We start from the raw sequence: 27420 nt of genomic DNA on the forward strand, positions 1-27420 counted from the left end.
GTTTTATTATCACAGCTTAAAAGCTTCGCATTCTGCTGTAAATGTTTTATATTTTTCATTTAAAGTTCCCTTTATAAAAAGGACTCGTTTTCAATTACTTAGGGACATTCACTCAAGGACAGACACTAAAATTAATGGTGGCTGGGATGCACACGCAGGATTTACTAGTAATTTAGTGCTCTGCAATCCACAGAGGCAGAGTCAGAGGCAGACACAGACACAGACACACAGCCTCGTTCTTATATACCAGTGCTGCTCCCATCTACATGGGGGACACGTACATACATAAATACTTATGTACTTTCCACAGATGCCATGGCAACTTTTTTGCATGGCATTTTGACATTTTGCTGCAGCTTTTGTGTGCAGCGGGACGACTCCTGGGAGGTACGAAGGAGGGTTTGAGTGCCTACGGCCATAACAAAAAAAGTGTTTTGGACTTCCGACTGAAAGGAGAGACAAAAGACAGTCGCCTTTGTCTCGGGCTTTCAAGTGCCTGAACGCTGGCAAAAAAATATTCTCTAATGAATTAAAATCTAGAAAAATGAATTAGTTTTTTACGAGTATAAATATTCTCTTTCTTTTGCTTCATCTAAAGATTTTATAGCCTATGGCACTTAATGTGTCTGTGAAAGTTCCGCCGCTGGTTCGTGTGTGAAAATCAAACGTATTTTTGAATGACAAAGAGAGACTTTAGCGATCAAACGAGTTCAGAAACAGAACATAACATTGGGTATAATGTATATAACTCTCTCACGGAGTAGCATTGCTATAAATGCTGAATTTTCATGCATAAATAAAATGTTTCTAGTACTTATTCCCTGCCTAAACAATAAAATGATTGAAATTTGATTGGCAATTGGTATTCACGTGTCTGATATGCCCTTGACCTCCCTGCTATGATTGTTATGCAGTTTGTGGTTTAGTGGAATAGAAATTTGCATGTTTAGCGGTAATTATTCGTGACTGCAACAAAACGAATGCCAAAAAAAATCAATCAATACACCAAAATATGCGTACGATGATAATTGGTGAATCGAAATGTTTGCAATGAATTTATTTGTGCATGAAAATGCATTACATTGGAAACAAAATGTGCTTAAATGTGCATGGGAATTTTAATTAAACCTCAGATTTAGCTTTCATTGCATTTTCGAGGTGGGTTTGTGGTGTCTCGTTGTTGGGAGCATTTAATAGATGCTTAAATTATTTGAATTATTTATCTTAAACATGGCTCTCTTTGTTTCATTTCACAGCTTACTCTATTCTACTGAGTCTTGAACCTATAAAATATTATGAAAATTACCCAAGTTCCTCACAGTTTTAAAGGTAAAATAAATGCAAGTCTGACCTGAGAGAGACTTTTGTCGACATTTTAATGTTTGAGAGTGACAGTTGAGATTGGGGCTCCGGTTGTTTCCTTCCCTTTTGCCGCCTGTCATGAGAAAAGGTCTGAGGAAAAGCACTGAGCACCGCCGAACCCTTCACAAGTTTGCTTCTTTCAGCCTTTTTGGCCTGTCAGGAAGGAAACGTTTTTCCCCACCCAGCAGCCCTTCTGCACTTCACTACCCAAAACCTGAACACTCCGCCCTCTGAAGTGGTTTTTAATTTGAATACTTTTGCGTGTACTCCTAACAAAAGCGAAAAAAAGAAAACGAAAACTCAAACTGAATAAGTGGGTGCTTCTGGGTTTTTCTTTTATTGTTTTTGTTGCTGTTTGAATATTTTTACCCAAAAAAATACCAGGGCAACATACATAATTAATAAACTTGTGAAATTAACTAAAGTTTTATACATTTTTGGTATAATTTCAGGTTACGCAAAAGATATTTCTGGAGTTAAAAGAGGTAAGCGAATGGTTAAATAATTTTGTTCTTTATTTTAGGAAAATATTCATGTAAATATGAAATCAATTTTTGAAAATCGAAACGTAATCCATATCAAAGTTTTTAGTATGCAAAATATCGATTAATGAATGGAATTTTGATCCTAAGTCGTACATCAGGGGCAAACTCTCTTAAAGGGTAGTCTCTCTATTTCTATATCTATAATATATTCTACAATTCCCAGCCACATTCCTATGACCGCTCCACCCTATAGACAGAGAGACGCATAACCCCAATATGTGCAGTTTTCTATTATGTTTTTTTTTTGCTGTTTGGCCCGTTCACACGCACTCCCCATAGTGCAATTTATAATATGTGCCGACAAAGAAGAGCCGACAAAAAAAGCATAAAAAGGAGTTGTACGAGTGGTAGAAAAAACTGTAGGAGAACCTGACGTCGAGTAGCTCTAGAATTCGTTTAGGCCGCAAAGCCACTCAAAAGTCTCCACTGTTCCCGCTTTTCCGCTTTTCCGCTTTTCCGCTTTTCCGAGGCAGGTTGCATAGCTGTTGACTTGTCAGTTGACTCTGACGACAAAGAAATTTACCATTTTTTGTTTGTTTTGTTTTTCTTTCATGCAAATGCTGGAGGGATAAAGCAGAAGATGAGGCGTGGCACTTACGTACATATATTTGAAATATATTTCGAACTCGTACTCTTCTTTTAATATTCGCCTTTTTTATGATTCAATTTTATGCTTGTCGCGGTTGTGGCTCCCCCCAAAAAAAGGGAGTAAAATCAATGAAGTTGTGGCCTTTGTGGGCGGGGAGGCGTTCGTACAAAATGGCCGCCATTTCCAGCAGCCCTCGCACACACTCTTTTGGGGGGGCGGCGGCGGGCTGGCGAAGGTCCATCGGCTGTCATTATTTATTGAAAATATAGTTTGATGAGTTTTTACTTGGTACGAGGAACCAGGCAGGCGGTCCTGGTCCCGGATCCGGACCAGCTGCCGACTCTGCCTCTCCATCCTTTCCTTTCACATCTTTTTACGGGTGTTGTTTCCCTGTTCTGCGGTCAATGGAATGGTTTTTTGTGTCTGTCTCCACTTTGTTTGTCTGGCTCTCTGGCTCTCTCTCTCTCTCTGTCTGCATTCGTGTGTGTTTAAAAATTGGTTGAATCAGTAAACTTTTCTCAGACACATTATCTCTTTTTTTTTGGTTTTTAACGAGGACTTTAACTTTTGGCCACCACGTCGTGGGATTGTTGTCATAAAAAAAAAACTAAATTGAAAAAGTTGCACCCGAAATGCAGCTAATTCTAAGTTATGTTAAGGGGTTTTAGGGGTTAAAGGTTATATGGAGGCGGGACTTCGTTTTACGAAGTTTTCAAGTTCATAAATTGAATCGAAAATAATCATTCTAGCTGTAGATTACTCGGAATTTATATTTAGATTATTATTTATAAAGGTTTTAACTCCGATTAATGGGAATGTGGCTGCCCAAGCCCCCCAAGGCATCACCTTGCTCAATAAATTCCCATGGCAATTGAGTGTGGCAACAATGACTTTGCATTCATCACTCGAGTTGCAAAAACCACGAAGAAGCGGAAAAAATGTCTGCGGCCAACAAACTATCGTCCATTTCTTCCGCTTCATATTACAAATCTTCGGCTGATACGATTATGTGGCGGACTCGTAGACAAAAAACAACAAAAAAATAAAAGAGTACGTCGAAATGGAAGACAGCGACCTTCAAGCGAAGGGCCATAAAAAAACCAGATGAAAAAACAGTGCTGCCAGTCCGTGGGGTATGACCAGTTAATGGCGTTTCCCCCCGCCGGTAACGCCCACGCAATCGACACAATGTTTTTGTTTTTTATTTTGTCTGTGGCACAGTCCTGGCACACTCCCTTAACCGATTCCAGAACCAGGAGCTGTAGCTGCTGCTGGACCTAGGAGTTATGAAGTTTATTATGGGGGCAGATGATGAGGCGGTTAGATTCCGCTGATTGCCCCACCGGATGGACAGACATACAACCCCAAAGCAAATGTATATAAAAAGGTCGTTTTATGAGAGTTTGTACCCGGAGCATGTGGAGTGTGTACTTGTGCTCAAAGTTTTTGCTTGGCTGATTCGAGCGCTAAAGGTGAAGAAATGTGGCAGACACATGCGGTTTTTGCCTCACATATTGCATTGGCCAACAAACGTCAACAATTCGCTATGAAAATGTTGTAAGTTTCAGAAAAAAAATACATAAATTGTGGCACATATTTCTGTTGCCAAAACACACAATAGTTTCATGTTTATTGCAAGCTCTGTTACAATTTAAATCATTACTTTAAAGACATTGATTTGTTGTAAAAATTGCACATAAGCGATTGGCAAATGTGCGACGTTGATTCTCTGCAGAAATTACACATAAGCGAACGGGAACGGCTACATTCTTTTAAAGGTTTACTTAGCTACTTATGTAAATTTCATGGTGGATCAAATTAGTTTGTTCGCATCTACATGCAAATGTCCTGCAGATGTACAAACTGTTTAGTTGCTTCAATGTTCCACCATAATAGTCGCTTGTAAGCTGTGATTTCATTGCCCTTCACCTCCGCGTTCAGGGATGTCTCCCTTTGTGCATCCCCCTTCCATGAGTAGCATCATCAGCGAAGCCTTATCCCCGCGTCATGTTGCAGCCGAATGCAATGCTCTAACCGACGCAAAGCGCTGCAAACTTTCCTGTTGCTGTGTTTTCGAGCATTTTGTTGTTTTGTTTTCCCATTTTCCTCCCTGTTTTCTCCTCTATTTTTTGGTTTTGTTTTGCCAAACAGATTTTGCCGTATCAGAGACAGTGCAGACATTTCTGGAGTTTGAGAGCTGAATGTTGAAGTGGCAGGATTGGATGGACGGGTCGATGGGTGGCTTTCTCTCTTAGCTCGGAATAGAACCATACCCATACCCATACCCATAGCCATACCCATAGCCATGCTGCTATTTAGCCACGTTTTGTTTGCTTTTGTGCTTTGCTGCAGTTTCTGTGTGCCGTTTGTGTGTCTCTCTCAGCCTCTCTGCCACTCTTTATTCTCTGAGAGTATCCTTCAGTGCTGCGTCCGTTCTTTTGGTGCAATTTTTATCTTCAATACACGCTCATTTACGCTGTCTGATAGCTTTAGGGTATATTCATATCCGTTGTCTTTGCCAACGTCCCAGCCAGGGATACGCGAGCTGGCAACTGATTCGCTGGGGAATGGATGTTCTCTGTGCCTGGCTGAAGGATGGAGGTTGGCGGTCCACAGCGTTTCGTTCCTGGAGTGATATTTGTGCATTGCTGCTAAGCATTTTGTTTGCTCTTGATTACACTGTCCAACAAATAAGTTCAAGTTGAATGGACACAAAATGTAAGATGAAGAGTTGCGAGAAACGTTTGCTTATTTTTTGACTATGAAATTCGGTGTTGCCACCTGACTTCTGCACTGAGTACACATATGAACCGAATGATTATTTTCATCTTAAGATATACAGAAATATCAGTTATTCCGACACGATTATTTTCAGTCTTTAGTTTTGGAATTTCTATTTTCTTTTTAATTTTTGTTCCTTGCATATTTTCCACTGTACAAAGTACAAAATCCAAAAGTTGAACTGGCAAAACCCTTTGGGATTTCCTCGCTTATGTTGACTAGTGTGAGTCGCTTTTTAATATCCTTCAAAAGCGTGTTGTCTGGGGGTCTCTTGGGCAGGCTTTTGGTTTGGCATTGTCTGGCAAACGTTTGCCAAAAGACGGCGGGGATTATCTTCTATCTTGTCTGCTATGCATATACATTAGTTATATACATATACATACATATATGTACATATAATACATACTCTACATATTCTATATCTTTCTAAGCGCAAAAGCGCAAAAAAGAAAACGTTGCCAGGATTTTTTGCTAATAAACAACTTTGTCACCGGGGGATTTAATCAACTTTATTTTATTGTCTACTGCTGTAGTCTCTGCCTGTGTTTTGTGGCTCGGCCTTTTGCTAAACCCCTTCTTTTCGCTGTCCGACCGGATTTTCATTTCATTTTGTGTCCTGCAGTGAATGGCATTTCGATGGGTGGCAAGGACTTTCCGAATAGCATTGATTACCGCATCGAGTAGATATAACATGGATCTGTTCGGTTTCAGCTGCCTCTATAGGCTTGTTAAAAGGTTCTTAAATTGGTTTTTATTACATGCCACGTTCTGTTCGACTCTCTGCCGCTTTATGAGGTGATTTGCAGGCCCTTTCCCCAGTGCCTCCTCCTGCGCATAGCCTCGGTCTCAGTCTGTGTTATTTCCGATTTTATGGCAAGTTCATTGTTATCACCAGCAAAAGACAACAGACAACAGAAAACAGAAAACAGACAGCATCAACAGAGACGCCGAACGGCATCGATACCGTACGGGCAGGACATTGAATGTTTTGTGTTGTAGGAGCCCATCGATGGCATCGAGCCGAGCTCTTCTAATGTTTTACTAATTGTTTCGCATTTTGTTGTGTTGTTTACAACCTTTTGCCCCCAAAAGCTGCTCATTTTGTGTGTTTACAGTGTGATTTATAATTGTTGCAGTTTAAAGAAAATCTAGTTCCTGGAGCAAAGTTTAAGCTGGAAAATGAGATTCAGAAGACCCAGTGTAGATCGTACTTTAATCATTTAAGTCTCTCTTTGTGGTAAAAAATGTTCTTGAATGGTAGTTACCCTGGCATATGTGTAAATACATAACTATGTAAATTTATATCAACAGTTTGTCCCCAAGTTCCATTAGCAAATAAACCGCAAAAATCAACAAAAGGACACCAGAGACATTCTAATGATTACATTACACACTTTCCTTGCAAATTGTGGCCACATTACACTAAGCAAATAGAACGAGAACAGCAGGACGAGGAGTAGTCATCAGAGATCTACCACAATCTAAAAACTCATTACACGACGCTAATCAAAGGCACACGCACAGGGGCGAAACAACAAACGCTTTTATGCTGGGGTAATTATGATGTTGGTAATGCCCCCCAACAGGCGGGATGGTACAACACACACACACAGTACCCTCCCACATACGAGTATAACTTGGTTATCAGACACAAGTTGCTAATATAAGCATTACACTCTGAACGCCTCCAGGCGCCACCACCGCCCACAGATGTCTGTAAAAAAAAAAAGAAAAACAAATGTGGAAAAATGGGAAAAGAGGAGCAGAGCAGAACGGAACGGAACAGAACAGAACACACGCAGAGCTGGGCAAACACGCAACCAGAGAACTAATGTACACAACTTAATTATCAAAGGAAAATCGCAGACTTATGTATGGGATGCTCAATATAAATAATGGCCACCAGACAGTCCAGACACTGGGGATTGCCAGAGGCTCACTGGACCCTGTGAGAGGCCGCCAGTGGAGAGTAGGTTAACGTAGGTTTAATGAATGAAAATTCATTTATTCAATCAGAAAAGCGAAAGTAAGGCAATCAGTAAGCCATAATGAGGAGGCTCACCACCAGCTCCAGCTTCAGTTAATGATTTTTATTTTTCCCATTCGGCTCTGGGTAGAGACAAGCAACAAGCTTCAAATAAAATGCTCTCATCATTCCCTGTCCCAACTGCCTAAATTTGGCCATAAAAAAATATAATTAAAAGTATTATTATTCCATGTCTAGAGTAAATTAACCAATGAACATTTCAAGCCATCAATCTATTTCGTATTGTATCTATTTGTCCAAACATTTTATACGCGCCGCGCCGCACGATAGTGAAATGCAGCATTTTGTTTTTGCTGTCTGATTGTCTTCTCTTGCTTTTGCAGTTTTTTTTTGCTTTGTATTTTCACAATTTCATCGTCCAGTTGTTTTTGCGTTCATCGCTGTCCATTTTTCAATCTCTGGGGCTCTTCTCTCACTTCATTTCTCCCCATCTCTCTGTATCTTTTCGCTGTTTTCGGTTCGTTGGAGCATTTGGCTGTGTGTTCATTGTACTATGGCCGCATGTTATTAACCCCGGATTCCAAAATAGAGAGTCAGAAATTCAACGATCAATACTCGGAAATTGTAATCAAACGCAAATCTATGCGGAGTTGAGAAACCGATTAATAAATGTCAGAGGTTGATGCGGCCAAGGGTATCTGTAATCGTAAAGTCAAAGTGTTTGAATATCAAAATGGATGTTGGAGTTATTTGGCTTGTCCTTCTCAAGGTAGTTAAACAATACAAATAAGAAAAAAGTGCGCAGCCACCCTATGATCTGAGCACACAAATCAGTGTTGTTCTTATTGTTATGTAAATATTTACCACATTTTTGAACCATACAAAAATACAATAAAATATGAAATATATCCGCAACTTTATTACCAGTTGACATTTCTGTATAAATAATTGAATCCTTTAATTAAAAAATGCAACCGATTTAATATTCCATTTATTCGATTCACGCCTCGTAAATCCCCTCGAAAACAACAACAACAATAATATTATTTAGCTAACAGTTTTTCCCAATTTTCACCCAAAACTGTGCACGCTTTGTCGTGTTCTAATGGCAAATCCCATGGATGTCGTGACAGTTTTGCCGCCGAAAACGTCCAATTTCCAGGTGCAACCATAAGCCAATCAAGAAAAAACGAAAAGAAAATCGCGAATGTACGTTTAAACGGGAAAACGGGAAAACGGGAAAACACCCACAAAAGTCACATTAATGCTGCCTTGGCAATTTCAATTTGTGTTTTGTACAATTTAATTTTTATGCGCTCTCCGCCGCAGCTCATGATTTTGTTTTGTTTTTGTTTTTCTCTTTGTGGGGTTGCGTCAAATATCGTCACCAAAATACAATCAAAAGCTAAAAATCTATTATTCAGGATCGTCGGACCGCCGACTCCATTGTTTATTCAGGCAGGGCAGAGTGAAAATAAAACAAAACAAAAACTTGGAAAAAGAAAAAAGCAATATCAAGGGGGAGAAAACGCAAGCGAAAAGCAAAAAAAAAAAAAGAAAGCATTGAAGCGCATCTCAGTGAAATTTGCTGTTGTTCCCAAAAAAAAAACAACAAAAAAAAGAGTGATTCTAAAGCTGGAGCTGGGATCTCCGGGCACAGGATATCCAAAGTGTCAAATGTAGAAGAGTCAAGGATTTCGTACAGAACTGTCCTTGGAGTCACAGCGAAAGGGTGGGGCGAGAGTGGGGAGGAAACATTCGCCAGTTGTGCGACACAGAACTGGAAATTGCACAAAAAAGAGAAAAGAAATTAAGTCTGAAACATGAAATAAAGATGAAGCGGCTGTCGAAGAAGTTAGTCAGTCAGAGTCAGTCAGTTAGTGCATTTCTGTTATAGAGAGAAAGGGAGAGAGAGAGAGAGAGAGAGAGAGTGGGATAGGGATAGAGGGATATTCCTGGATTTGTCCTCTCCTTTTTTGTCATTCCTGCTGCTGCAGATGTGATGAGTGCAAGAGCAAGAGAAAAATTAAAATTTGTTTACGTGTCGCTTCCTGTTTCTGTGTGGGTAGCAGGTACTGGCAAGGGAGGGTTCCATTCATTGACTTAGGCTGATCCAAAAGCAATTACACTGAGCAAAATAATATGTAGAAACTACTTTTTGTTTGAAATTTCTCTGACGGAATTTACTTGCCTTTTTAAACTTAGGCTTCCATTGAGTTTGGCTTCATATAAAAGAATTTATGAAGAATATTATAAAATAAATAGATTGCAACGATCGATAATCGATTGTTTCCAGTGCATTTTTGTGTAGGTTTTTGGGCTCTGGATTCTCTGTCATATCTTGTCTTTCGTCATCGTTGTCTTTGGCTGCCACTGGGCTCCCCGACTATTTGTCTCCTTCAATTTGTAATCATTTAAATTGATTTTTTCTTGTCATTTCTCTCCGACGTTGCTCAATCTGCCTGCCGCACACAGTCCGCACAAACTCTCCATGGCCATTCCAGAGTCTGCCTCGCTTTAATTGATGAGAATTTTTGTGACTGGCTCTGCCCTGCCCTAACTCCAGGAATTGGTAGTGATAAGTATCTTAACCTTTCTACGAGCATAAATGCATAAAACGTTTTGTAAGGAGCATTTTATGCTGGCACTTCTCCTTTGCTGGCCCAAAATCTTGTCCTTTAGATTGACTTTCTGACCGGGCCATTGAACCCGGACTGTTGTACGGGTTTTACATATTCATTTATATATAGATTTATGAATTGCATTGACGTCAAGACGATGCAAGCCCAAGAACAAGCGTCTACCTGATGCTCGGATTGAGACTTCCTGAAGTTGGCTTTGGTTCAAAGCAATTACCCAAATAAAAACCTTAATTAATATTGCATGTCACACACATGGCCAGAATAGTGCGGAGTGCAGAGTGCAGAGTGCAGAGCAGTGACCAGTACCGGAGTGGGAACTTGAGCTGCTGCTCCCTCAAGCACAATATAATTGAGATTGATGCAATTGCATATAAAATGTATATAAATTACTTGAAACTAACACAAAGACTCCTCTGCCGAGACTCCAATCGTCTGTGCTCTGGCGCTGGCTCTGGCTCTGGGCTTTGGCTTTGGCTGTGGCTCCCCACTGCGACAGCTCTCTGACTCTGTTTGCATTTTCGAGAGGGACAGACCCATAGCAAGAGCAACGAGAGCACCGAGAACTCGTTTGCCCCAATGAGTCATAAACACTGAGGAGGCCAAAAGCGAGTGTCAAATACAGGCGCACACACGTGGTGCAACATAACGATTAGGATGAACCAAAACAACAGTACAACCCGCAGCCAAACATCTCGAGCGTTTTCCGTTCTATTTTAAACTTGAAAAACTTATCAGTTTTCGCCAAATGTTGGCTTTTTGTTTCGCCAAGCGGCAAAAACTTTTGCAAAGTTCCCATTTGGAAGTGAAACTTGAACTTCTCTGCGCATAGGAATAATAAATGAGGCACTCAATTATTTTGCAACTTAACCGTAGTTTATTGTTGGAACTATTAGCTATGTGGGCGGAGGAGTCACTACTGCGAAAGGGGAAAATAATTGTTTCGTTTGAAATTGTGAGAAGATAAGCTATATATTTGTGCTCTGCTTTTCTTAAGAAATATTCGGGTTCACCCTGAACACACAGCCGCATCAGAAGGAGCACAGGCATGGAGCATTTTCGTTCTTGTTTGTTATATATCGTCATCGCCAGCTGCATTTGATTAGCGCCTCTCCTATATTGCTCATACAAGCTCGTATACATATGTGTATTATGCTTCTATATACATAAACATACATATGGTGGTACTGACACAAAACACTTGAGCCGAGGACAGCCTGAAGAGTATGTGCCATCAGCACTTTCCATTTTCTATTGACAACTCAACTTTCCCAGAAAAGTACCAACAAATGCAATACAATGAATGCTTTTGTGCACATAGTAAATGGTTTCTGGTCAGTAACTCCGTTATATAATGAGCATATGTACGTAGAAACGAGTAAAATTTGCACCAAAGAAGAAGCTGTAAATTTTGAAACCTTTATGCCTTAGCTTCCATATTCCCTGCTGCCATCAATGTTACGCGCAACCCTCGTTGTGTGCTGGCCATCGTCTTGCATGCATTGCGAAACAAAATGGCATTTGAAACATGTGTCAAGTTCCATGCACTTGTTTATGTTTGTCGGACAAATGCACCTACCCAGTGAAAAAGTGAACACCTCCCCCCATCCGTTCTACTATACTATACAAATGTGGCACTACGCCTCCTACTAAACCCCCTAAACTCCTGGACAGAGCAGACTTGACTTTGGCTTATTTATTGTCATGTGCCCCCTTTTGGCTTCCTTGGCAGGCAGGCAGGCAGGCCGGGAGTGTCGTGGGTACGCCTCTCGTGAAACGTGTTTGCTGATAAACGCAGCCATGAATCATTTCTCGTCACCGAGTGAGTCCCTCGCTGCTGCTCCTCCTTCATTCCCATTCCATGCTGCCCCTTCCCCTTTTTTTTAGTTCTTTGTGTATTTCGCTTGATTTGCATATGTATTGTACGTGTTTTGTATGAATGCGTGTGTGTAGTTGTCTGGTGAACACGACGGACATCTCTTGTTGCGCTTTTTATACCCTGTTAGTCAACAAATACAAAAGGGGAAACACCAACTCATGCAGGTGTTGCTTGAATGTTGGTAAATGAAATCTCAATAATAATAAAAATGTATATACATAAATGAATCAATAATAGTTTTCATACTCCATTAGTTTAGTATGCATAATTGGTACCCATTCGTACAGGGTATATGGTGGTCGTAATCAGTGTCTAAATCTCTTGTGACTTGTTTTATGATTTGTTTGCGATTTTCACGCCTCGTTTCGCTTAGTTTCCTTGCTTCTCGTTTCGTTTCATTTAGTTTTCAGTTCGCTTTCGAGCCTCAAATACTGTTTTGAGAATTTCATTTGTTCTGGCGTACCCTGCGCCTCTCCTCCTCATGTACACGTTCCGACTTTTCTGTGCGTTATCTCTTTCTCTCCCGTTCCGTACGCATAGCAGAAAGTGTGATATGTCCATTGAGCTTTACTCTGTGTTTGTATTTCGGTTCCCCCCCGTTGGGGGATGTATTGGGCCTTGGGGATTGGACAGAACAGAGCGGGTAGGCTACTGTTTGCCAGAGCTCGAGCCCCTCCGGCGCATGTTTTTGCTGATAAACACGCATAAAATTCATAAATCCATGCGACGGGCTTTAGTTTGCATGGCTCTTTAAGCTGTTGAAATATATCACACACGCACACACACACACTCACACCCTGTTACTCCTTGGCACATTTGTTGAATGGCTAATGAATCGGAAGTGTTTTTGTGGTTTAGAAATATTGTCGGATTACGCGTCCCATTTGCCATAAAACACAACACACACATAAAACTTTGATTGTATGCCGCAATTAGGGATGGAGTTGATTGTTGAGGGAGTTCCGATGGGTGGAGTTCCAATACAACTCGGAATACATAAATATATCATACAAGGAAATGATATGTCAAAAGCTTCAATTTAAATTTTCAAATCATATCTGAATTTATATATTTTTTCCAGAATATTTTGTTGTGATATTCCCCTTAAAAAATAACGATTTGTTCTAGCAAAAAACTATTCTAGTTATTTAAATATGTTAACACCCTCGTTAAATCTCTGATTTTAACAAGAATTTAAACGTTTCTGTCTGTCAATTCTGCTTCATTCTCTTGCGGTTTGATGGCACCCAGCCATATCTCTCCCTCTCTCTGTCTTTCCCTTTAATTCTCACTATTTTTGCTTCACTGTCAGTAGGGAGTAGGGACGAGGGCCCCTTGATTGACACATTTTGCAGTCGTCATACACTTGTGTTATGCTAATCTGCTGCCATGGCAGGGACCTTACCCCCACACACACACTCCACACTCCACCCACAACGCAGCGCAGTCTCCCCCCTCTGGTGGCTGTTGGAGTGCGGGGGCTAACCCTAATAAGCCCTATTATAACGCTTTGCTGGCACCGTTAATGCCCGTAGCTCCAATTATTTTAAACATATTACAAGCAGATTTAGCCCAGATTACAGATTAGGTGTGCGGATGTAGGCAGGGCAGGGGACGGGAGAGCTGTGGCTGCGGGGATTCGGGGCGATGCCTCTGCAACTTTGAAGTGTTGCGAACTTGTGGAACTTGATGGCACTAATTTATGCAACACACTAACACCGACACAATGCCACGCCGCATAATCCAGAGCGTGTAGCTAATTTGTTTATAATTTTCATAATTCAACATGTGCGGGAGGCGTAACTCCTCTACCATCGCATGTCTTCCATCGCCACGTACCATCATCCTATCCCCCAACCCTCTTTCGCAGCTTAAAACTATTTCGGATCTACACAAAACGCATCTGTGGGTCTCTCTCTCTCTTCCTCTCTCTATGTGCAACACTTGGCATAGCCACGACCCCCAAACACACTTGCCACATCCACATCCACAGCACGAGTCCGAGTAATTTTGCTGTCATGTGCTCTGGCAGAAATGTAATTATTATTATTATTTTTTGTGTGTTTTGTTTTGTTTATTTCAAACGTGCCACAAAAAGCATTAAATACAAAGACTGACTGACTGTGCTGCACAATCGTGCGAGCCAACAAAAGGAGATAATGGAAAGTGAAAGTGAGCCCAAGGTCCATTGAGATCGTTGCAGAACCACAACTGAACTACTTTTCATACATAGAGTTTCACGAAATATCTAGGTGCTATTTCGTTTCGTGTTTTTCATCAACTGATTGTAAACTACATGGGAATTATGGTTTCGAAATATTTATTTTATTGGTTCTGGAGCAATTTTTAGACAAAATATCATAAATGACTAAAACTATGATAAAAATAAAAAAAAAATTTATAAAAAAAATAAAAAATAGATAAGCAAAAACATAAATAAAATATAAAAAAAAAATGTAAACAAAATATAAATAAAAAGAATATATATATAAATAAAAAAGAACATAAATAGCCACACAAAAATATTAAAAACCATTTTAAATATAAGAAACGTAAAAATAAAAACATGAATCCAAATTTAAATTAAATAAATAATTTAAATCTGAAAATCTACTAAAGAAGGTTTTTTAATCTTCACTACTTTGTGTTTTTGTTCCCTTAATTGTCATTAAGAAATGGCCTTCTTTGAAGTTAAAAATTTCCATCTAGGAGCTAGAAAAGCCCCGCGAAGTTGCTGTGAGAATGTCATGGGGCTAACAAAGGGCTTAAAAATTCCATTGTTAGCCCCATTGTGCAGGTGGGTGAGGGGCCAGCCCCCACACACACCTGGTAACCCTTTCAACAAGCTACCCAAGCTTACGTGACTAGGACAACGTTGACCATTAAACCGAATGTTGCATCAAGCCAGTAATTAAAGGTACGCGCCACAAATGTCGGTTAGTTGGGGCCAGGAGACGACGATCCGACAGCATAGAGAGAGAGAGAGAGAGGGGAGAGCGCAGTACAACAGGATGGACGAATGGTGATGATGCTGCTGACGGCAATGATGACGATGACGATGATGATGGTTATGGGGTAAATGCATCCCATTCCCCAAAGCCAACGGACTGACTGACTGACTGACTTCGTTGCGCTTTGTGTGCCGCTAGTTAACGCCGTTGTTGCCATCATCCCTCTGCCTCCTCCCTGCTGCATGTTGGGGGCATGGATACCTGCCCTGCTGTTGATTGGCATATGCGCGATGGCCGTTCTACGTGTCCATATACACCCAGAGTCGTGTCCTGCAGCTGGGACTGTACTTTATGTACGCACAAAATGGCGACGTCTTACGGGCTGTTGAATGCCGCATTTCATTTACTGCGGCAACGGGCAACTGCATTGCCCATTGTGCACGTTCATTGTGCGTGTGCATTAGCGAGCAGAGAGCCACAGAGGCGCCCATTCCCCCCAAACACCATTCCCCTTTAACCTTTCCAAGTACAGTGGTGCCTGTCCATCGAAGAAATGTATCCGTTTGTTTATGGTAAACTTTTGCAACGACCTCCACGACATTTGCATTAAATGGGAAATGGAACGACTGGTACAGGTTCCAGTTCCATGTTCCAGTTCCACTGTGCCTGCCTGTTTGGGTGTGGGTTTGTGGGTGGTTTTGGGTGTTTGGGGACAGTCATGGCATTGGACTTCCGCTATGCGTGCAGCACCATGAGAGTACCAGCAACCTGCTCAACATGTTAATGTGCAATAGCGAACCAAAATCCAAATCCCCAATGCACCAGCTGCTGCTTGTCTTGTCCAAATGTGGATGGGGGGCCTGCAAAGGGATGCCTTGATGGGTTTTGCTACGTGCATCCAAAATTCTCAAACCCCACAGCAAATATCACTGCCCAGCTGCTGCTGCTGTTGCTGTTTGCTCCTTCTCCTGCACCCACTCTGAAAGGATAATTCCGCATTCTTGGCCCAAACGTTGGAGCCAGCAAGGACTCTCCGCTGTCCCTTTTGCATCGCATTCGTCTACCATTTTTATTTGATTTTATTGCTCTCTGGTCTTTGTTTCATCTCTGAATCGTGTGTTTCTGTGTTTTTTTCCCATTTTATTAGTTCTGGCTGTTGTCCCATTGTCCGCCGCATATCTGGGAATTGTCGTCGTTGGCCAAAAGATGAGAGCCAAAAGTTTTTGGTGTAAAGCTGAATCTATTATTCTGGATTCTGGATGTACTTCGGCAATAAAAGTCGAGATTTGTTTAATATATATGACAAAATGTGCAACAATAATTCCGCTTATCAACCAGAGCAATTAATTAATAAGCTCTGAGTTTATCGCTTGTTTTTTGTTTTTCTGAATTTGTTTAAAATTAAATCAAAATAAATTTATTGGTTGATTGCACTCTCCAAACAAAACAAAAACAAAGAAAAAATTTAATGTGTTAATGAAAACTGACAAAGCAATTACACAAATAATAAAAATAAAAACAATTTAATGCGCATTTGGTTTGTCTGAATTGAAGCTATCATCTTACATTAATCTTAAAAAAAATGAACATTTTGTTATGTCATTGTGAAAATGCAATAACATCATTTATTGTTTTGCTGGGCATTGCTTTTTTTAGCGGTTGAAATGATTTATTTTGTGCGGTAGAAGTTATTTTTATATGTGCTTTTTGACCTTTTTGACATTGCTAATTATTTCAAGCATATTGACCTTAATTTTTATGCTACTTTTCCTATCTGAAGATAAATAAGACCATAGAAAATATATGTATCTGTCTCTTGTGGTTATTTCACATGCCTAAGTAGGATTTTTTAAAGCGTACATATCACATGTGCCATCCCATATGCCATTTCCCTTTCACGAGCACAGGGTATCAAAGCATGACTCAGTGCCATGTGGCAGCAGATAAACTCTCGGACACATGCACCCGCCATATGGGATGCATGCTGCTGCTGCTGCTGTTGCTACCATAAGCATTATGACTCTAGCTACTGGCTGATGTTGTTCTCTCCTCGTTTAAGCGCTTAAGCATGTCTCTCTCTCTCTCTCTCTCTCTCATGCTGTATGGTTTTGCTGTATTTCTTATCAGTTTAACGCGCTTAAGGGGCAGGCGACGAATGGGCTGGGGAATTGGCTATACGACGGCAGTGCAGTGCGCTTGTGGTTTTATATTCGTGATGATATCGAGCATGAAAGAAAAACGAGAGAGTGGAGAGCTTGGTCTGTGGCACAGAAATGGACAATTTAAATCTAAATAAGGCATTAGAAAATGTCACACGACCGCTCAAACGAGATATGTATAAACATATGAATTTCAAAGGGAAAATAAACCGCAGAAAAAATGGTTTATAAAAGTTTTTTACAAGATATCTTGGATGTGCAAGTAAAAGTATTGAAACAGATGTCATTTTATTTAGCATTTTTGTATTAAAAAACCCTTTTTTTTTGTTTTACAAGGTGACTCGAATTGCTTTTTAATGCGAATGGCTGGTGTAGGGAACACTACACTCTGCCACACAGAAACAACGACTTTACCTACTCATACTCCTTTTCCTCCCTGCCCCTACATCAAACGATTTTCTCGCATTTCTTACTCCCAAAGTGTCTTCTATTCCACATCTCAAATTGCCCACGCAAAATGTTCACATTTTTGTGCAAATTTCAGGACAATTCTCTTTGAGTGGTTTTTGGTTTCGCGGCGTGTACATCTGTCTGTTTAACATTTTTTAATGGCATTTTATCAAATGCAATTAATCGTAATTGCTCGTTTATCCAAACAACCCACATATGTGGGTTGTATATCTGCTGTGGCTCTGTACGGTGGGGTAGGCAGCATTTAAGAAAAAAGAAAGTAAAGTAAAGTAGGCAACGTGAGTGCCTGCAAACTCACACACAGACACATTAACGCCTCCACGTTCCCACTCGGAGCACTAGATCCCCCCCCCCCCACTGCCCATCCTCTGCCCGCTGCGAGCCACCGTCGATGCTTCAACGTCAACTTCAAGTGCCTCAGCGGAACCAGAACAACGGAGTCGACTCCTCGGCCCATTAACATTTTAGAATGCTTTCTTTGTGTTGTTTTATGTGCGCACTTAATACCCTTTCACAGTGTGCGGAGAAGAGAGAATTGTCCACAATATAATTATAATATTTTTTCTTTATTTATATCCGAAAATGAACCTATGATGAGCATTTTGGAAAGATTATTCCATTGAGATTGCTCAAACAAGTTTCCCTTCCATTTAAATTGAATTGGATTCATTAATAAACATAATCAAATGCTCTTTGAATCGTAAAAGGGCATCTAAAGTGTCAACCGCCTAGAGCTGCTTTCTGTCTTCTGCCGTCTGCCTTCTGCATTCGTTTCTTGTTTTGTCTTGGCAACGTGACAAATGTGTTAACAACAAAAAAAAAAAGAGGAAACAGAAACAGAAACATACAAAATTACACTTAAATGGGAAAAGAGCAGGCTAAAGAAGGGGGGGGAAAACGGGGGCAGAAGGTGGTTAAACCATACACAGATACATACATCAAATTACACATATGAAGAGTAAAAATTGTTGCATCCCCAACCTGTGCAAGCACCACACACATGCAGCACCTGCACCTTCTCCTCCATCCTTTGCAGGGTCCCAACCATGCTCGGCAGCAGAATGCTTTATGAGGTCAATTACCTGTCATTTGCATGACGTGACAGACGCAGGGGCTCATGTGCGCTGCGGGTAAGTGGGTAGGGGGTGGGAGCTGGATTTTGTTGGGTGTCAATTTCCACAAGGGGCGGATATGGAGGGTGTGGCAAACGGGCACTTTGCATCTGAACTTTAAGCGAAGGTCATCGCTCGTCGTAATCGTTGACTTTTTTTGCTTTTTTTTTTTTGCTCTGCTCTCGTTTCTACTTTTGATTTCTTTTTTGTTCTCCTAGCATTTTGCTTTTTAGAGTGGGAGAGGAATGTATGTAGATGATGGATTTAGCTGCCTTCTGCCACATGCTCCATGCACTGGTGGTCATCAGGCAATGAACTCAATTAATTAGGGCCATTGACACATGTATTAGGATGTATGTGTCTATGTTCTCTCCTTCTCTCTCTCTCTCTCTTTGTGTTGCACTCCCCAGTGTAGAGTTCAAATGTCAAGTTTGCAAATTAATGGACATTTTTAATTCCCTTGCAAAATGGAATTGAACTTAATCGGCTTTAAGTGGATTACAAACTATCACAATGGAGTGGAAACATTTTTCCCTAAGGCCCAAATGGACATGCTTAAATATTTATGAACATCTTTTACAACTGAAATTTGACTAGAATTTAATTTCTATACATCTATACATAACCTCCGAAGAAAAGGAATCTATCTTAAATGAATTGTAACAAAAAACTTTATGAATAAATTCGCAAACTGCCACAAATTTATCAACTTTGAGACAAAATCTCCTCGATTTAGCGGATTCTTTTTTTTGAGTTCCTCCTTGCCAGAGATTCAATAATTTATTCCGTTCCTAATTGCCACATCCTGAGCCCAGACAATGGCATAATAAACCATAATCAAATATATGTTAATGTTTATTCTTCATCATCTTCTTCTCTTGTCTCTCTCTTTACAGGTGAGTGCTCTTCGTACTTGATAATAATACAAGAAAGAAAAGGAAGCAAGCGTTGGAGTTGGAGTTGGAGTTGGGAGTCCTCTCTCTGAAGGAGTCGCTCCTCTATCGCTTGTTCTGTTTGCAGGTAAACTTCTGCCTTTATTATCAGACACGACAGGGACAGCGACAGCGACAGCGACAGCAGACGAGGAGGATGACTGCTTTCTTTTTCCTGGCAGTTGGCATAATGCTGGGGCCCCGTTTCTCATTTCCTCCTCAAGCCTTCTCCCCTCCCCTGTTGGCCACATAAATAATCGCTTTTGTGTTTTGCAACCCGCACGCCCCTGTTTAAGCATCCCACCTCCTGCCTTGCGTTTCATGTTTTCTTTTATAATTTCAAATTAAATGATGCATTTGGCATATAATGATGTAAAATGGTTAGAATTGCTGTGCACTCCCACCCGATTCCCTTGGGGCGGGAGAAGCATGTAAATTATGCAGCTGAGCACAGCACAGCACTCCTCTGGCCCCATTGGGTACTCCAGTCCCCCATCCCTGCCATGACCTTCCCTAATGGCTTTCATGTTACCAAAGATGTGCAGAGCCAGAGCCTTGCAAATGTGATGGAGTTCTGTGTTCTGTGTGTCCTCAAAGGATAATTGAACATTCTTTGCATTCGGGGCCATCAATTAAAATAATTTGCTTGTAAATATGCACTGTTTGGCTTACCCCAACGCAACATTGTCAAAGGGAGTTTTAGGTATGTTACATTCCATTTTCCAGCACTAAAGATTCCTTTCCAATATACCCTCCACCCAGGCATAATTAACATAATTGAAAAAACTTTTAATCCACTGTTTAATGGTCGAGTAGCTGTCTACTTTTTAAAGCTATTTATGTGCTCTGCTATTGAATATTCCATTCCATTAATGGAATAGATTTGCATAGTAGAATACATACAAAAAACTGCAAACCTTTTTTTATGCAACGTGTAATTTCCGCTCATTTCAAAATCTCATCGACTGACGGAACCCGCTGGGTGCAAAGGCTTGGGTTTGGGTGTTGTGATATTTATTTTTTTGCACACTTTTATCATTGGTATTTGTTGCATGTGCCTCCCATGTGTTTTCCATTTCTATTTGCACTGAAACGGAATAATATTTACTGCTTTCGAGAGCAGCAACAGCAGCAGTGGCAGCCAGCCACCATCGACCGAAACGTGGGTCCTTCTCGTCACAGGCTGCAAATCAAAAAGGATAAACTGCGCTTTCAGCCGCCATGGTTGGGTATCCCATATATCCCATGTTGGGTTAGAGAGGCGAATGAGGCGCTGCGGAGGCATTCAACATGATTATGAATTCGTTGCGAAAAATGCAAACTTCCGCCATTGAGTTGCAGTTGAGTTTTACTGCTGCCCGTTTGCCGTTTGCGCTTTGATTTCGAGTTTGCATTTGCATTTGCCATACGGCCATACGGCCATACGGCCATACGGTCATATGCATATACGACGACTACTACTACAACAGAGCCAGGCGTAAAAGAGACAGACAAACAGCGTCAGAAGGAGATGGCTGGCCAGCTAGAGTGACTGAGTGAGTGAGTGAGTGGATTGGGTTAATGGTGGATAGCTCACTGAATGCGTTGAACTTTTGTGTAAAGTGCAATTGCATTTTATTTCATCCGCACGGAACGAAAGAGCGCCATGGCTGTGTGTGCGTTGCTTGTTTTTTCATACTTTTTAACTGAGAATTTCCATAGTGCCTCCGCCCCAACCATATTTTGTGTGGCCCACAACTAGCAGTAGTCGGAACCACACATTTCTCAACCCTCAAAAACGAAGTATGATGGTATGATGAGGCAGGAGAAATGCAGCAAAAAATATTGAAAAATAAAATAACTGATATATAAATCTTAGAGATGTTCATTTAATATTTTATTACATTAAAGCTTGAGTGAAAATAAAATCTATTTCTGTAGCGCATTAACTAGTCGTTGTTGAGTCTCCTTTTTGCCACACACTCTTTTAGCCCCATTTGCTTTGCTAATGAAAAGGATTCGCTTAGAATTTTAAGCAAATAGAACGTGAGTAGCAGCAAAATGTGAAATGGGTGAAAAAAGCCGAACCCGAACCCGAACCCATCCAATCGGGTTACCCACCCACTCCCCCGGTGCTACCTTGGATAGTGGTAATGTATGCGTGTGTTTTTGTATAATCCTGTTATATATATATGCCAAGCCACACACTCCGGCAGGGACATAGCCCTGGCAGTGCCATTGCAGACAGCAGCAGCAGTTCCATTTTGCTTTCATGGATTTACCCGAAGCATTTTAATGCTCATTATGCATTTTTGTTGGCCTGGTCGTTGCCATTGGCATTACCATTACCATTACCACCCACATAGGCAAGCGTCCACATCCACGCTTGCTTTATTATGTTTATTACTGTTAAATAATTTGTATGCAATTAATTTAGCTGCAACGAAAATAAAAGAGGCAAAAACAAGCCCCTGATTATGGCGCGGCCGAGTTTTCATTTCACATTTTCTCATTACTAATGAGAGCGAGAGAGAGAGAGAGAGAGCTTTGACTTTGTGCGTCTGTTTGTTTTGTTGAACAAACTTTAACTTTAATATTTACTTAGTTGGCATATGTAACAGTTGGACGCAGCCTGACTGCGCTTTTCTGTTTGTATTTTGAGCAGTGCGGTGGCATTTTTCTTATCTCTAGATCTCTAGATCCTCCTTTGCTCTCTCAGAAACTCTATCAATCAAAAAAAGTGCTCCACAAGCACAGGAGGAAATTTAACTACTCCACACATAAGCTCCCAACTTTAATGAAGCATTTTCGATCCATGTTCCATGTTGAATATTAATTTTTAAATAGGAAAAACAAAAGCACACAAACAGCCAATGGAAGTAAAAGTAAAGTAAGCCCACAACAATAGATGCCATAAAAAGAGCAGCAAAACAAATAGCCAAAAACAGAAAATGGCCCGAGAGAATAAAAACCCAAAAAGTACTTGGCCCATAAAAAAAAGTTTCTTTCTACTCCGTAGGGGGGAAGCCGCCCAAACAAATTTCAGCATGCGACCATAATTCAGGCACTAAAATACAACAATAGACAAAAGGTTCCTGCAACGAATCGATGCCAGTATTGAAAAACCATATATATTATATATGTATTGTATTTATTGACAATCAGCAGCCATTAAAATGCCAAGTCAGACAGAAAAAAAAGCCAGGAGAAATAGACCAAAGGGAAATTAGTCGGTTTTTATGGCCGAGGCCAGGACACAGCGAAGTTCAAGGTAACAAATATTCTTGAGATTGCTGCGAGCCGCGCGCCATTTGATTTGACCTTAGATGTGGCTACGGAACATGGAACATATTCAAGGCGACCTTCAAAGCGCAGCAAAAATACATATTATAATCAATTCTGTGAAATTGAAACGAAACCGAAGCCAACCAAGCGGCAACATGCAATGCCAATGGAAGTTGCTGTGGAAGTTGCAACAAGATCTACTCATTTCCAAATGTAATGTTTTCAATTTGTTAATGAGCTCAACAACAAGATCTGCAATCATTTGTGGCTTTAAAATGCAAATCTATGATCCGGATGGTTGATATTTATGTGGAAATTACTGGCATGTTCTGGTTTAGATGGAAATGGGAATAGGAAATGAAGCTAATAAGGGTGTTGTGTGCAGTGAATCGTTCGTAATCTTTTTGATATATGCAAACATATTTATTTATAATATTTATATAACAAAAAGTAATAAAATTGAAAAATCATAATTTCTAATAAATATTTACAACAAAAAATAAAGACACAATTGAAAACTAATTCATGTATTAAGTTAAAAAATAAATAATACATAAAATATAAAAAACTTTAAAAATAAATGAAAATTAAAATAAAGTAATAAAAAGAGTTCGAAAACTAAATAAATAAATACTAAATATGAAAAATAATAATACAAAAAATAATAGGTTAAAAATCAATAAAGTATAAATATAATAATTAAAGTATAATAAAGTTTAAAAACAATAAAAAATATATAAATATAAATTAAGTATTAATAAAAAATTAATAAAATTGAAAAATAAAGACACCATTTAAAAAGTAATTCATGTATTAAGTTAAAAAATAAATAATACATAAAATATAAAATACTTTAAAAATAAATGAAAATTAAAATAAAGTAATAAAAAGAGTTCGAAAACTAAATAAATAAATACTAAATATGAAAAATAATAATACAAAAAATAATAGGTTAAAAATCAATAAAGTATAAATATAATAATTAAAGTATAATAAAGTTTAAAAACAATAAAAAAATATATAAATATAAATAAAAAAATAACAAAAATGAATACCACCTAATTAGAAAAATAAATTAAAACAATCAACTAATAAATAAAAAAGTAAGATTATGTATTAAACAAAATCAATAGCAAATGAATCATTGCTCTACTTATGTTATTAGTTACTTCATTGTTACCTATCTATTGCTTTGATTTCTGTAAAAAAAAGACCTTTCTTTGCGAGTGGTGCAACAGTTCAAAGTTCTTGATTCTACTTAAATGAATAGTACACATGTTTCACAAGGGATGCCCACAGAAAACCTTGTCGCCACTCAACTTGGTGATGTTTATAATCACAATAATACAGGCAGACATACACTCGAGTGTCGTTGCAATGGGAAATGTCGTTGAGAGCGGAACAACGCAGAACGACAATCGAGGGAAATGATGATGACAATGGCTAGAGTTAGAGATAGAATTGAGTGTACCCAAACCCCCTCTGCAATGGCATTCGTCAGATATGTACATATGTACATTAGTTGGCTACACTCTTGTGATGATTGGCCATGATGCTTCGATGCTCGGTTCCTGCCAGTGTCAGAGAGTGTTTGCCAGTGTTGTCTTGGTTGTCTTGTTACAGTTTATATAATCAAATCTCATGCTTCGTTAATTCAAAATGTCGTTACGTGTTACATGACAAGCCCGCTCATGCTTGCTGCACGACGCGACTGTCTCTCAGCATTGTGCCACATCATCCTGACAACAGAGTGGCAGCGGCACCATAACTGAACAAGTGTAACGTAAATAATAAGCAGGGCGCAAAAACGAATGCTATCGAATCGTATAGAACAACACAAACTTTGTCATAACCGCATCATCACTCTGGATCCTGGATCCCACCCGCCCGCATGTGTTGCCTGTGGCTCCACTGATTGCGTGTTGTATGTCTGTACCTCCAAGCACTTCCTTTTAAATCATATTTTGTTATTTTAGTTGTCCTTCAGTGTGCGATGAGCGCCAATACAAAAGGGTTTACAACAATTGCGCACAGAGAAAATAACTAAAGAAACTCTAAAGAACTCTCAATGCCCTGACCTGAGAACTCTTCAATTTTTGGTAGAAACTTACAGCTCGAACTGTATGCTAAAGGGTATTTAAATATGCCTTTCCTTTCCTTTTATTTTTTCCTCAACATTCGCTTTTGAAGCTTGTCAATGGCAGGACCTAGGAACCCATTCTGCTAGATGATGATAATGATGAGCAAGCTGGCCGCCATGACTTGTAAAATCTCATTGTCCACTGTCCTGTGTACTGGCGTTGACAAGAAAAGAAAAAAAATAACTGTGGCCATAATCTATATCTACGGGTATGCCCATTTATAGTTGGGCTTTTGGCCTCGGTCCTTGCTCTGCTTTCGGGCTGGTGTTTAGCACGGCCATAAACTTTATTTGCGTTTATTGTTATTGGCATTGTCTGCTCCAATTTTATGCCGCCTATAAATTTCGGGGGTGGCTCTCGGGTCTCGGGTCTCGGCACCGTGAGTCCAGGAATCTACTTTATTTATTTTTGTAATTTGATGTTAATGGTTCTGTTGTTTGTTGTTGTTTGTGTCCTGTGCGCTGTGGATAGTAGTTACTTTAGGGATTTTTATAGTTCTGTGGAGTCAGTTTACCCCGAAGTAGGGTAAACGTCACATTTCGACTCGAAACTTAACTCTTTTGCCAATTAACTTGATGGCACTTGAAGAACTCTAAAGTTTGGCTGCCGTTTCGTCCTTCATATCCTTCATATGCATATATTTTATATTATGTAAAAGTGTTTTTTTATGCAGCCCGAAAAGTTAACCAAATAAATAAAGAGAACACAAAAGAAAATATTGTTTCTTCTTCATAAGAGTTATGTACATTGAGGAAAGCAAAGGGAAAACTTCCAAGAACTTTTGTACAGCATAATATTAAAGGGGAAATTCTCTATAAAGTGGGTCTCTTAGCACTTGGCAGAAACGTTTCGGCAGTGGTCCAATATTTACCCACAATAAATCAGAATGAGATCTGAATTGGGGGAGAGACTTCTGAGGGGCCTTCCAATATTATTGGCTAAAATTCCATTTGAAGTCGAAGACAATTTCTGCCAAAGATAGCAGCAGGAAGAACCCTGTAAAAAGTCTGGCCAAAAGTCTGGCATTTACCTGATTTCGCTCACTCTTCGCCACTTCCTCTGTCTGTCCTGTCTGTGGGTTTGTGTGCTTCCTTTTCGGACATTTGTGTTGATGTTGGTATTGGCCCTTGGCTCGAATTTTTGGCAAACAATCAGCAGCAATTATGGCCAGGCTCTGGCTTTCTTTCTTCTGGGCCTGGGCCTGGGCCTGGGCTTGGGCCGCCCCTGACTTTTCCCCAATTAACGGCAATGGAATTTAACACACAAACGTCTCTTAATGATGCCGTCTCTGGGACTGCCTCCGTTTCCCCTATACCTCTCATTCTGTCTGTCTCTCTTGCCGGTGTGTATCTTTGGCCAACCCGCAAATTAATTGGCGCACTCACAATTTATTTTGTAATTGTAAAATTAATAAGTTTGTGGCTGCTGCCGCCTTGCCACATTTTGACTGCCAGAGGTGTGGGCGATGATGCCTGGAGGCAACTTTTTGTGCACAATTTTTAATTGCTAGTGTCGTCGGAGCTGTCGTCATCGTCACAAACCGTTTGCCAACTTCCAGACGACGACAATTACCGACTACGCTTCTTAGTTTTACTTTTTTTGTTTAACTTTGAGACAGCATTGGGCCTGTTGAAACTCTAGGGTGTACTACCAGGTAGCGGGCAAAAGACAGGGCCAAGGCACAGCAGCAGGCACAGGAGCCACGCCAGAACCATCAGCATAATGAAAAAGTTTCGAACTGTTTACCCCGAACAATGGGCACAAGCAATGAAAACTCATTTGGTTGGAAGAATGAAGCACAGAACAGAAAATGGAAAATTGAAATTTGCACATTTTTAGAAGCAAAGTTTTAGTCCGAAATTGAATAACAAATGTGAATAATGTGGCGCAAAGTGGTTTTGCTTAATCAATGAAAGTAGCCTAAGGACTTTCTTTGTGCTTAGAATTTCACTGCCAAGACTTGGTTTCTGCTGTTTGCTTCCATATTATTTGTCTCCATCGGAAATAATTGCAATAAAATTGATCTAAATTCCACTGTGCATTTCACACAGTTCTCGTGTTCATTTCCTTTGCGTTCTGACTGGTTTTGCCTTTGCTTTGGCTCTTTGGCAATATGCTCATTATAAATGTGCATTATCTGTATGTACATATGTCTGTATGTATGATTATGCAAATATATGTACGAATGTATGTACATATTTTTTTTGCATGCGAAAAATAAGTCGGAGCCTTTTTTCAATGTTCGTTCTGCCGCTTTTTTTTGTTGTACTTTTCGTTCTGTTAAACATATCTATCCAGCGCATAGACAGAGCAGACATGGCCACTCGTGCTATCTGCTGTTGTTTTTGCTACTCGTATATTAGCAACGCCATTTGATAATGGATTCCTTATTTATGTATGAGCAAAAATCCAGCATATAGCCATCACACAAGGGTGGATTGGATGGGAGGCTTGAGGCGTGTGCCATAAGGCGTGGGGCGTGGGGCTGTGTCATGGCTTAGTTAACGCGCTCATCCAAGCACTGGAAACGTGCTAAACGCTCTGAGGCTCATTAACAATTTAAAAATGAATTTCCTGGGAAAATGGCAAAGCAAACAATGTGCTCTGC

General features: G+C 40.0%; 1 protein-coding gene across 6 annotated transcripts in view; it reads left to right on the forward strand.

Annotated features, from left to right (window-relative positions):
- Positions 1-27420, forward strand: part of LOC117584822 (disintegrin and metalloproteinase domain-containing protein 10) — a 93479-nt gene that overhangs the window by 7771 nt on the left and 58288 nt on the right. For all 6 annotated transcript variants that reach the window (XR_004573875.1, XR_004573874.1, XM_034273946.1 and 3 more), the window contains exon 2: positions 1815-1847. Coding sequence is in view for 4 of the 6 variants with exons in the window: in XM_034273946.1 (XP_034129837.1) it covers positions 1815-1847 (33 nt within the window). In the remaining 2 variants the exon portion in view is untranslated. The remainder of the gene's footprint in view (positions 1-1814; positions 1848-27420) is intronic.

The sequence above is a fragment of the Drosophila guanche genome, unplaced genomic scaffold (genome assembly GCF_900245975.1).
Source record: "Drosophila guanche unplaced genomic scaffold, DGUA_6, whole genome shotgun sequence".
Classification (NCBI taxonomy): Eukaryota; Metazoa; Arthropoda; class Insecta; order Diptera; family Drosophilidae; genus Drosophila; species Drosophila guanche.